At 40.5% G+C, this 13,227-nt stretch overlaps 1 protein-coding gene across 4 annotated transcripts in view; it reads left to right on the plus strand.

The window, feature by feature from the left end:
• The first annotated feature begins 5,155 nt into the window (after window positions 1-5,155).
• MLLT10 (MLLT10 histone lysine methyltransferase DOT1L cofactor) overlaps window positions 5,156-13,227 on the plus strand; it is a 125,827-nt gene continuing 117,755 nt past the window's right edge. The window contains exons 1-3 of one of the 4 annotated variants that reach the window (XM_063413641.1): window positions 5,156-5,263; window positions 5,755-5,923; window positions 9,273-9,352. In XM_063413641.1, the coding sequence (XP_063269711.1) occupies window positions 5,225-5,263; window positions 5,755-5,923; window positions 9,273-9,352 (288 nt within the window). In that variant the 5' untranslated portion in view covers window positions 5,156-5,224. Of the gene's footprint in view, window positions 5,264-5,440; window positions 5,569-5,754; window positions 5,924-9,272; window positions 9,353-13,227 lie in introns of those variants that run through there. The other 3 variants (XM_063413612.1, XM_063413623.1, XM_063413633.1) reach the window with 3 other exon arrangements.

The raw sequence follows: 13,227 nt of genomic DNA on the forward strand, positions 1-13,227 counted from the left end.
CAAACCAGCTTTTCCTTTCCCACGCTTATATTAGATATATGTGTTTTGTTTATACAAACCCATCTAAAATAGCTCTGCATTTAAGAGATTTGATGGGAAATCCAGCATGTTGTTTCTCGTATTTAATATGTAGTATAGATACCATTCCTGAATTGAAATCAAATAAATGTAACCTGTGACACAACACAATATCGCAATGCCGATCCTAACACAACAAACATGAAAAGAAGGCTATTAATTTATATGGAATGTTAATTTAGGAAATCCTACATAGAAATATGCCAATAGAAGTAATCTGAGGCTTGGTCTTGGAGTGATGCTATGTACATGTATTTAATATAAATCCAGTGAATTAATACATACCTCATAAAAATCCAAACTTTGAAATGAGGAATTCTTTGAAGAAAAGCCCGACGTTACATTTAAGTTGCACATACTCTACATGCCTGAGTTTACTAACCCAGCTTTTCGGGGATTAATACGGCATTAATATTCAATATGGTTTGCTAGAAGTTTATTTCAGGTTCTTTTGTATCATACTGTAATTATCATTACTTTGACTTAACTCATATAAAAATGTGGTTAGCATTTAAATGCTTTTTTAATGTAGAGTATTATAAATTAACTGTCACATTTAACTTCTTTAACTTCTATCACTTAGGGAATGTTAAATCTTTAAAAGGAAATAATCACTGCACTTAAAAACATCCTGTGCTAGGTTTCCTTTATTTAGAATTTTGGTTTGAGATTGTTCATTCAAAGAAAATCCCTTGTTTCATGTTTACTGTAAACCTCAGTCTGAAATTAACATTTAAATGCCAACACCAGTAACAGAGGCAGTACTTGAAAACCACCAATTTTATCCATTGCTGCTAGCTAAGTGGAATTTACCAAACTCTCCAAAGGTGATAATACAATTAAAAGCAACAAAATGAATGCAATAGTTGGTGGAATTATTTCCCCTTTTTTTTGCAGTCTAAGGAACTACAAAATTTGTAAACATGTTTGCATCAAAGAAAATAGCAAAACATATCTTCATATGGTGTCCAGGAGATGTGGTGTCCAGGAGATGCACTGACATGACCTCCGATGCTGCTACCTGTACTTGCATGACTTGTAAATATTCAGAGCAATGCAAATTCCTCATCACCAAGTGACTACGTGTTAAATGTTGAGACGTCTAAATTATTCAGTACATTGCATTTGGATAGGTGTTAAATACAGATTTGAGCAGTATATTAAAGAAGAGGAAGAAGAAAAAGAAAACTTTACTCTTTCTCAATATAATTTAGGAGTAAGCATGTAAAGATACATTTACTTCATTAATGTGGGTTCTGTAGACATGCTATATCCTTTATAACTGAACATGGATAGAAAGAATTTTTTGGATCTAAGGCAGACTGCCATTTAAAATGCACAGCCTGCAAGGGTCAACACGTAAGAGTTGCATTTTGTTTTGTGTGAAGTGACCATTTCACTGCTGCCTTCCCAGAAATGAAGCCAATACTCACAATTAGAAGGTGTTTCAGTGAATGCTGTTAATGATTTAAAACCACATAAACAAAAGGCAGACAAGCATCAATGTATTTTAAATGGATAATCAAGAGATAGATCATTCTACCTATTGAACATCACTAAGCTACTGCAATTTTTCTGTTTTCAGTTGCATCTGTTTAGCTGCAGCACGTATCTTTTTGCACATAGGTAAAGATCACAGCTTTCTCAACAAAGACCCAATCTGAAAATGGAGTAAAAATTACTGTGAGAAGTTTGCTTTCTGGAAGGAAGTGAGTTTTCCTGCTCTACAGCTCCAAGTCCCAATATCAATTAATGTTCTCTAACATAGTATGCATTTTATATCAAGTCTATTCTTTTTCTGTTGTTTTCTTCTGATGATTATATTCAACTGGTAATGTGGCTTTGTAAATTAAAGGCTTTTTCTTGTTCAATGCTTTGTTTTGTTCACTAAAATTACAATATGATTTTACACATTTTAAGGAAAAAAGGTGACATTTAAACCAAGCATTCAAAAATCATAGTTTTACTTTTGCAACTGATTATTTTGTAGTAAAAAAATTGTGAGTATGTCTTTATTTTTGTTTATGAAACTGAAGTGCTATTCACTCGTATATGCTAATGTTTTCTTGAGGGATGCCTTAAAATTTTAAAAACAATTTGCAATTTTCTTTCACGTACACATTAATTCTGTTTGTGAAAATATATAAAAAAATTGAAATACAGACTTTTCTTATAAGTTTCTTATATTCTAACTTGGTTAGCTCCTAGATTTTGTAGGTTCCTTTAAGTGAATTGGATTTTCTCCTTGCCTTTAGATTAACAATAAAATTATATTCTGAATCACTGAATTTTATTCTTCTGTAATTATTTTAATCTCTTATATATCACTAAAAGAAGGACAGGTTTCCTTTTTTAAAAAAGGAAAATTGGCTTTCTGTGTCATGTCAGTGCTTATTAAATACAACAATCATAAGAACATATATGCTACAAGATTTTATGTTCTGATTCCATAGCTGTTATAGGCTTAGTGTTTGCAGTATTTATTTAGTGGTAATGCATTTCTTTTCCTATTTTGCATTTCAAAGGTCTTCTCTAAATGATTGTTTTACAGAACTATCAAGAGGTTATCTAAATTTTCAATCAAATATTACACAATACCATAAAGTGGTAGTCATGGAGTTTCTTCCAGTCCATGTACACTCTTTCTATAGAAAGAATTAAATAGAAATCTATAAGAAGACAACAAATGTTTCATTAAATAATTGAATGTATTAGGCTTGACTGAATTTTAACCAAAGCAAAATTTCGGGCTGTTCAGTACTGGGCTAGTGTGTTACATGGTGTGAGATTAGAATATTTTTATTTGAAAACTATACAGTAGGTTCTTCACAAATATACAGTTGTTGCTATGGTGCAGCTTTAATCAAGTTGTTGAAAAGTAATTAGTTTTTTCTTTGGTGATGCTTCTTTATAAAACTAAAGACTGAGCTTTAAAATAGCTAACATTAAAAAAAAAGATGCTTGGGAATTGATTGTACTAGTTGCGTTTCAGAGAGGAAATTACAGGAAGACCTCAATGAATTAAAAAAAAATTGAGAAAAATTTACAATTGTTTGTTACAATACACATTTTACTAAATGTATAAATTCGTCCAACAAAATACATTTAATACATTTTCATTTAAAAAGGATATTTATTTTAATTTCTCTGGCAGGGAAATAAAGGATAGATTTGCTGCTGTACCATGACTTTTTTTTTTTTTTTTTTTTTTTTTTTTTTTTTTTTTGGTTAGGGTTAGCAGAATCATTGAGAATGCTTTTTAAATTAGATGTCATTTTCTTGACAAGAATGAAGAAGGGCTGCGACACTGTATCTATCAGCTTCAAATAATTTGCGTTTTTTTTAAATCGCCTGGATACATTAATTGCTTTATTTTCTTACAAAGTAATTGTTTGCACCTGCAATTTTTAGGGTATTTTTATGAGATTTTAAAGTAATAAAAATAGTGTTTAAGTATATAACTAATAGTTTTATGTTCAAATTTGTGTTCGTCAGTGGTGATAGGACATTTGGTGCAGGGTGAGGGTTTTTTTGAGAGCAGTCTTTGATTTTACACGACTGAAACATACTGCATTCCAGTCTCCTCCCCCTCCATTTTTTCATGTATCTTAAAAATTTCTAAACTCGTATGGCTATTTGGAGCATCTATTTACAGTGAAATGCTTAGAATGCACCCCAAATGGCTGCAATAATCTCATGTTTGGTTGGGCCTTGCATGGAGGAAGCTACCTCCATCATTCTTTTTTTGCCTGCCTGCCATTCTCCCTCTATCAAAATAATTTCACTTAAAACTTGAAGGAGAGAAAAGAGCTTGACCTAAGATATCCTGAATACAAACTGCAGACTCGGATGTCTGCAGGGGGTAGAGTTGTGTACATCCCACCTCTCCCTTCCATGTAGCAGTTTGTTAACTAATAAAACATCTGCACTTGTGTACAGGACTATGACAATGTATAAAACATAATCTGCCCATGTGTGGGTCTGGGCAGTGCTGTCTCCAGAAATGTACATAATTCAGTAGTGATTTGTACAGATACCAGCTAAGCTGCCCTTGCAAAATCACGGTGAAAAATACAGCCCCACACACGAATTCTGCTTCTCCGCCTTTTAGCGTGATAATGAAGATGAATCAATGATATCTTCCTTGCCCAACACAAAATAAAATAAACAAACAAACAAATGCTAGGCCGGGGGCAAGTGGGAGACACGGATTTTGCAAGGCTGCATTTCATTTCTGTATGCTCCTACCAATCACCACAATTAGTTCCTTCTGCTACAGGCATACCTGCTTACAATGGAGAATTGAATAGGCCGAGATTTTCCTCTCTGCTGACCACCTCAGCTCGCTCCCCTCAGTTTGTCTTTTGCCCCCCCCCCCACTTTTAATTTAGAGAGACAACAGAATTACCGAATTGTTTTACAAAAAAAAAAAAAAACAACAAAACCAAAAAAACCCCCAAAACAATCGCCCAACTTCTAGAAAGACGTGTCCACCTCTGAGTAGAAGTGGAGAGCAGCTGTACTGAAGAACGTGTTTGTTTGTGTGTGTGCGGCCTCCCTGGTTTGTGTGTTTGTCAGCTCTCCCGTTCAGCATCACTTTCGCTGCCGTGGCAGGAATAGCCAGGCAGCGCTGCACCCACGCCGGGAGTTTGGAGGGAAGAGCAAAGAGCGGGATTAATAATGCATTAGCTTTGCAGCCCCATCGCAGGGAAAATAAACAAAATAGTAAAAGTTGCGGTGAGGGCAGGCGAGTGGCGTAATAGCGAGAACGCATTAGTCCTGCAGGCACACCGAGGGGATATAAACAGGATAATAAAAGTTGGGAGCGGGAATGCATTAGTCCTGCAGTCACATCAGGGGGAAAATAAACAAGATAGTAAAAATGATTTCGGGGGCGGTGGGGAGGGGGCGGGCGCGGGGCGCGTCCCGCGGCCCTCCTGAGGGGGCCCGCGGCGCGGCGGCGCGGGTGGGAGCGGGGCGCATGTCCGCCGCCTCCGCCGCCTCCGCCGCCTCCCCGCCCCCGCGGCCGGGGGGCGGGCGGGGGGCAGCGCGCAGCGCGTGCGGCGCTCGCGGGGGCGGGGAGGGCCGGGCGGACGCGGCGCCGCGCGGGCTGTCCCGCGGCCCCGGCGCGCGGGGGGGCCCCGCCATGTCCCGCGCCGGGGACGGGCCGTGGCCGCGCGCCGAGGTGGGTGCGCGCGCGGGCCGTCAGGTGCGCGCGGGCGCGGCGAGGGGCGGGCGCGCGCCGCCGGCGGGGCGCCGCGCGCGCTCCCGCGCACGCTCTCTCGGAGGGGGCGCGCGCTCGGGGCGCCGCGGCGGCGCTCACGTTCCGCGGGCGGCGCGCGAACCCTCGCGAGGAGGCCCCGGGCCGAGGCCTGCCCGCCCCGCGGGCGCGCGCGCAGTGCGCCTGCGCGCCGGCGCCGCCGCCGTGCCCGCCCGCGGAGCCGCGTCCGCCTCAGGAGCCGCCGCGGCCCGACCGACACAGCCTGGCCGGTTGGTCGGGCGGGGGCGAGACGAGGCGCTCAACCGGCGGTCATGGGTCCCGAAGCGCTGCCGCGGCGGCGGTGGCGGCGGCTGCGGCAGAGTGACTGAGGGGAGACCCCGCCGGGGGAGGGAGCAGGCGGAGGGCGAGGCGCGTGTGGCGTGCGCGGTGTTGACGACGGTGTTTTTAACCCTTAGATGGTCTCCAGCGAGCCGCTGCTGTTGCCGGTGTCACTGGAGGGCGAGTTCTCCAGTAGCATGAAGGAGATGATCGGCGGCTGCTGCGTGTGCTCCGACGAGCGGGGCTGGGCCGAGAACCCGCTCGTCTACTGCGACGGGCACGGCTGCAATGTCGCAGTGCATCAAGGTGAGCGGGCAGGCCAGGGCAGAGCACTCGCTCCGGCCTCCAGCCTCGCCACTTCCCTCTCGGTGCTCCCTGTCTTCTTCCCTTGGGCCTGCTTCCTTCTCCTCCCCACCCCCCGGCCGATTTTCCCCCCTTTCTTCCCTCCCCCTCCCAGCTCCTTCTTTTTACCCATGAAGCCTGTTTCCCTGTTTCTAAGGCCACGTGCTTTCTGGTTTGACTTGCTCTGTCATCTTCTCTCTTTCCCGTCTGTTTTTCTTTGCCCTCACGTGAGACTTAGCATAGTATGTTCTCCTGCGTTATGGGTGTGAGAAAGGAAGAACTCCTTTCCAGTTTTTCCCCCTTTCCTTCTCTCCTGCACTTTTTCTGTGTCTATGCTTCCCAATCTGCCTCTGCACCCTGTTAACAACCTCAGCTGCATCATTTCAAAGGCTCTAAAATTGCTTTCGGTCTTTGCAGAACCTGTTACTATACTCTCTATTCTGGTAGTCGCTGCTGTATTTCTCTTTCCCTGTGTGCAATCGCCGTTGTGTCTGCCTTTCCCAAGTTTGAAAAATTTCTTTGAGGGGCAGCCAGGAGACAAGGAGGGTTTAGGATTGGAAGAGAGGGGTGCGTAGGAAGGACTTAGCTGTCATGTGATTTCTGTCTCTGCCTGCCTTTCCTTGAATGTCATTTGGCTGATGTTTCCTGGTAGATGAAGAGACTTCCTGTTGTGGTTCTGCAGGGGGAGGGTGCTGTTTGGAATGGCTAATGCTGGATTTGTTTGGCTTAGTGGAGGCTGGTTGGTTGGTTTCCAGCTCGGTTCAGGAGCTGGCATGTTCCCTGTGTGTGATCGTTCTGTTTCTGTCAGTGGGTTGACCCTTAGTGTGAGAGCAGAGGAAGATACGATTCTGCTGCTTATATTGTAAGAAAGGAAGTCATCATAACTTCTCCTTTATGGTAGCAGAAATAAGGAATAAGATGATAGTTTTTCTGTACCAACTCCTAAGCATATGAACTCAGTGACTGGCATTTTGGCAGCTTACAGGTGGTGGACAAATTGGAGGAGACAGAAAATCCTAAATCCAATTCATTAATCTGAATGCCTAGTGCATGTGAAAATGCTACTAATGTGTGTCTCATGCTTGGTTAAATTGTGTTGAAGATGATGCAATATAGTAGTTGGTTGTTCCAAGTGTGTGCTCCTTTGCGAGTTGACAAACAGTGAGGAACTAGCAGCAACAAAAGTCAGTTGTAGGAAGTATTCCTAGTTTAGAGAGACACACTTCAGCAGGTACAAGAAAACAAACTTTATTTTTTAAAGTCATATCCATAAAGTCATATCCAGTCAAGCCTGAACTGGATTCTGTCAGGAAGTATGCAAAGTACTGCTTGGTCTAAATCCAGAAGCTGTTACAGAGATCTTAAGCAAAGAAGAGCTCCATGTTTGGATTTCCTGTAGCATTGATGCTTTACGTTTTGGATTTGACACGTCATGTGGACGAAGGTGGTAGAGGAGGCATGTCCACCCTTTTTGTGGCCTTTCTGTAGTAAATGCAGTAGTCTTCCTGGTCAAAGCTGGTGTCTGTATTTGAAGTACAAACAGCAGTATTATCCATACAGCTTTAATAACTGCTTTGGTTTTGTTATTATAATTATTCTTAGTTCAGAGGAAACTTCTTTTCAATTGTTACATCATTGGCAAGTTGTGAAGGACAAGATCTCTTCATGTGTTTAAAGAAGCTTTGCATAGTAGTGGAAGTACAAACAAAACTCTGTAAATGCTATGATGGTACATCAGAGCACAAACCTGTGATGGACTTTGCTAGACTCTAGGTATGCTTTGTTACCCTGGCAGATGTAGAAGTACTCCACTTCGACTTTGGTCACTGCCCAACTCATCTTTTCTTTGGATCTGTTTCCCAGCCCTGTCTCTGAGTTGCATTTTAGACTTGTTTCCTATTCTGCACTGTCACTTGCTAACCTAAGTGTATGATTGTGTATTTAAAATATCCTTCTTAATATCTAAAGAGAAATTCAGAGTCCCACCCATCTGTGGTTAATATAGATGCAATGAGAACAAGAATTTTTTTTCTCATGTTACAGAATTTTATTTTACAATAGAAAGGGCTTATCAGAATAGTTTGGCTTGTAGGTACTTGAATAAAGTATTTGGAAATCTGACAACTGATCTTAATATGACTACATGTGTGTATATAATAGGAAGTGATTTCATTGACTTTCCTTCATGGAAATGAATGTGTATTAGCTAAATGTTTTTCTATTACTATTGCATTACTATTTTTCATCTCCAAGCTATCACAAAATCAATATATTTGTATGGTATAACTACAGGTTACTAATTTAATCTCAGCTTTCTTCATAACTTAAAATGAATCATATTTTTTCCTACTTCCACACTTAAACCTTATTTTTGTATTTAAGTAACATATGATTGTTGAGAATTGAGCCTGACTTACCTTTAATACTTCAGGATTATCTTTGAGCAAAATGTTTGGCTTTTTGGTTCTTTGTTATTTGCTACACCCATACAAATATTGGAGTATACTCACAGCACTTGTGTTCTTGTATTTTATTCCCTCTGTAGTTCTTAAGGTTGCTTGATGCGTGCATTGCAAGCATGAGCAGTGTTACCAAGTTGCTAAACTCTTCTTTTTCTGTGGGATTTCGTTACAAACTCTTGGGTTGCTTTTGTGTACTGTAAAAGTATAGATGACTGTCTTGCAGATAAATCTGCGTGTCTGAAAATCTCTTTCCTAAGCATTTGTGTTGTAGCCTGGCTCAAGTTGCAACTAATCCAAGTCCTGATGCTCAGTTCAGTTTGTATTTACAGCTCTGTGAATTTGCTGGGGTAAAAAAAAGCAAACTTTGTTCACTTCACTATGGATTTTCTGCTTAAGACCAGTTAACTTATAAGAGTAAGAAAACTGGATAGTAAGTGTATTAATAACTGTCTTAGGAAGCACTCAGGTTTGTCAGTTACTTCTAGTTTTCTCTTGAAAAAGACCTCATAATAAGCATCCATCATTTAGAAGTGTCTCACCTGTTTTGCAGGTAAATAAATAGCAGAGCAGGTCACATATGAAACATTGCTGCTTTTGAATGGTTATGTTTCAAGACATGGGTTTTTTTTCATTTAACAAATTCTGCATAATTTTTAAAATCTAAGCTTTGTTGTACTTAATTTCTTGTCCTTCTGTGATAGCATTTCATGTACAGTGTATAGATGTCAGTTTGGCTTTCTTGATAATTAAAATTATGTGAGATCAACTAATAGTAAGCTTCTACTAGAACATATTATTAGTATTGTAGTGCTGTTTATGTTTGCTGAAATGTTTTGTCTTGTTCAAAACAGCTTGCTATGGAATTGTTCAAGTACCCACTGGACCATGGTTTTGCAGAAAGTGTGAATCTCAGGAAAGAGCAGCCAGAGTGGTATGTGCTTTGTTTATTAAGTAATGCTAGTTATGATCCTTGTGTGGATAATGTTTACCCAAGTGTTACAGTAACAACAGAAGAGAGCTTTGCTTTCTGTTGTAATTCATCTAAATGCTGTTCAGAAAGGCTGTTTATTTTCTTATTTTTTAAAGTGGAAATACATAAATGTCTCTGAAGTATTCTGGCAGTGCAGGGTGTGGGGTTTTAATTTTTAGGTGATTGGGGGGTTTTTTTGCTTGTTTGTTTTTATCCTTTTTTTTTTTTTTTTTCCATGGTGTAGGTTTTGGTTAATTTTGTCAGTTTAAAACATAGTTAGGTACAGGAAATAAATAAAATCTGTGTCCAATTTTCTTCTACAGCAACCTTAGGTTGCCAGTTTAAAGCTTCAGTCTAGGAATGCTCCCAATAAGTAGTGTTGTTGATTTCAAAAACTAATGCTTGTTTGGAGTGTGATACTTAGAATTGAAGAAGTATTTTCTTTCTGTTTTTCTAGTTATTTTATTGGTAGATACTGGGGATTCAGATAATGTCTCTTTTTTTTTACCACGGTTACATGAGGTTTTGTTTTGGTCAGACTTGTATGTTTGTTAGATGAAACTGGGTGATGTCAGTCACTTTTAGAAAAAGAATCCCATTTCTCCTGTCTTGGCACTTCTTAGTTTGTCTTCCAGCAAAAGATAAACTGAGAGAAGTGAGAGTATTTAGAAAGACTAAGCTGTTTCTTTACCTCTGAAAAAAAAGTTGTTGCAAGAGAAGGTGGTGCAGCATCTCAGAGCAGTGTGTAAACTATTTCTAACTTTCCTATCTAAAAACAAATGAGGAGTCACAGACCAAATTTTCAGGTAGTCAGTGACTATCAGTGTGTTTACATTACCTGTTTGCTGTACCTATTTCCTTTTCTAATATAAAGTGCTGTAGAAGTGGTGGCAAGATTTACTGTTGAATGCGTTTTTGGCACAGGTCTAAAGAATTTAATTCCTCTGCTTTTTCCCACTTTTTGCCACTAGTGTGTTCATAATGCCCAGGGTAATCGAGACTTACTTAGTTCTTCTAAAGGAGACCTGTTGGTGGGAGCAAGAAGGGATTGATTTTTGCATGCTCTTCAAGTATTTGTCAATAGAAAATTAAAACCCTTTCCAAAGAAAGCCTGTTTCTTTTCCTGGGGACACCATCAGCTATGTAAAGTTTTAAGAGTAGCATTTTTTAATGTTGCTGCGTTTGATATGTACAGGTTGATAGCAAAGTTAAAAATACAGAGGAGAGAGGAAGACAGCAGGTGACTGAAGGAGTATCTCCGGGATGGTAGAGTCGGCGACAAAGTATCTCTATAAGCAAAGTAGCAGGGGTAGGACATGGTTTATTGTGAGGGCCTTGCTTGTAGCTGCTGGGCACAGCTAAAGCAGGCCAGGAGAGCAGGAACAGAGGGTGAGGTTCCGAACACCGTACATTAAATATCTTTCCAAGTTGAATAGTCTGTGTTGGACCAACCAATCTCATACAAGATAACGACATTTACTTACAGCCAATAGAACTGTCCCATCACCTAAGGCAAGCAGAAGGGTATTGTTTAATCAAGGGAGCTGGCCCTCAGCTTAGCAGAAGGGGATTGTTTAATCAAGGGAGCTGGCCCTCAGCTTGGCACATCATTATTCACTAGCTGATGGCCCTGTACCCCACAGGTAATCTCAAGCTTGCTTTCATTTCTATCTCTAGAAATATCTAAATCTAAAATCATATCTAAATCTCAAAGCTTGCTTTCATTTCTATCTCGCTTGCTGAACTCATACTCCCAGAATCTAAACCACCGTATTTGCAAGGTCTTTCTACTTCATCCTTCCCAACAGGTGACTACAGGAGGATTTTCCGAGAGTATGATAGGGATTGGTGAGATGTTGGGGATGTAGCTAATCCTGGCTTCTCGTGACACAAGGAGTGAAAGAGAACTGTCCAGAGTTCTAGAACAAACAGTGTCTTACTGCATTATGATGATTTTTCCAGTTTACCAAGAAAATACCTTTGATAGGCTACTTTACTTTGCTGTTTGAAGTGAAGAAGGAATAGTGATGACTGAATTTTCTGCCTGGTGTGTTCTGTTCTTGTTTCCACCAAACAGTGTCTGTTTAGTTCAACAGGTTGATTATTGATTTTGTTTTGAAAAAGAAATCCCCTTTTTAATGTAGTGTAGGTTTAAGCTGTTCTCAGGTGAAATCGATTGCATGTGAGGTATAACAGCTGAAGTTTTAACAATTATTTGTATATTAGCAAGTTAGAAACATGGTGGCTGTTATCTTGGAGCAGCTCTTGACATTCATAAACAAAACTCAAGCCCTGACCTCAGGATGGAAACTAGAGCTTTACAGTAAGCAGTTTACGAGACCCAGAAGTTTTAGCACACTTTCTTACAAAAGCAAACATCATCACTGTATGAGATTGAAGCTTAGTTTTTCCCTTTTTGCCTACAAACAAAACCAGAATTAACCATATTACATTGACTACACTTCTGCTTACTTACTTTTAATCTTTAAAATTACCTCAGTATTGTGCCCAAGGTATATTTTTCCATGCTCATGCTGTCTGTGTTGTGTGTTTTTGAGGTATGTTTCTTGTTTTTCTTTTTTAAGCTTCAGTTGCTGGGCAAATAAATTCATTCTGATAAGCAACTGCAGTTAATTGTTCGCACTAAAATTACTCTTGCTTTAACAATGGAAAGAAATGGACTAAGTCAGGAGCACATAGTGCAAGTTGGTGAGTCACCAGAGAAGTTCACTCAACAGCAGGCTAGTACAGGTGGTTTTCCATGCACTGTCAAGTGTCATGCATCAGTGTGTACCGTGTTCCCTGTCTTTTGTGCTGCCTCTAGGCTGGTGCATACTGGGTGGAAGCCAGAGCGGTGGCTGGTTGACTTCTGTGTTTTTGTTGGTGACCTGGGAGCCAGCGTCTTGGCTGCTGAATGCTCAGTTACTGCTTGGAAAGCTCTGCTCTGTGCCGGACAAGTCACACCCAATTTTGGTTCCAGCAGGGTCATGTTTTTCTCTCTGTGTGAGAGAAAGTGTGACTTTTCATAAACCTGAACTGTTTGGATAATGGATATCTTGAGGTGGCTGGTAATTATTTGACTTTTTAATCATGCTTATGTAGTGCATAATCAAAGATCGTAGTGCCAGTATGCACTTTTTACATCACTGTGTAAGTTTTTAACTATTGCTTGAAAAATCTTAGTTTTCTCTTAAGTCAGCTCATTTAGCTGACCTATGGTGAGCTTGAAATTGAAGTCTCTTCAAGATCGGTGGTGAATGCTCACAGCTTTGCCTGTGTCAGCACCAGCTGCATATTGGGCCCTTTTGGTGTCTTCAGATGTACCTGAACTTCTGAGTCAAAAAGCAGGGCAAATACATATTGATGTGGAAAAAGTTAATTTTGAGGTCTGTGTGAGGTTGTATGTATATGGGCTACTACATAAGGGACTTTGGGTCCTGGCTTAAGAAATTGGATGGTGCATGTGTGTTGTCCAAGGGCTGATAGTGCTGGTACCCAAAAAAATAAAGACTGGAGAGCTAAGCTTAGGATTTGTACCATACCTGTTGCTCAAGACTTTTTCCCCCCCATAATCCTGTTACATGTCAAACATCTTCCTTGATGATCTTATGTTAAGAATAATTTAAATATAGCATATAGTGGGGTAAAAAATAGACAATGAGTTTATGGTTTACTACAAGCTACTACTCTTCATACTCATCATGAAGGAGCTGCAGTAATCTGTGTGCTAGAGATACCAGGCAGGAGTTCACCATTTGTACAGGTAGCTTGGTCAGGCTTTTCAGCTATGTGTAGGTCTTGCTCTTCTGAATCCAGCTTGATTCAGAGGGACCAGG

Source organism: Prinia subflava, chromosome 1 (genome assembly GCF_021018805.1).
Source record: "Prinia subflava isolate CZ2003 ecotype Zambia chromosome 1, Cam_Psub_1.2, whole genome shotgun sequence".
In the NCBI taxonomy this organism is placed as follows: Eukaryota; Metazoa; Chordata; class Aves; order Passeriformes; family Cisticolidae; genus Prinia; species Prinia subflava.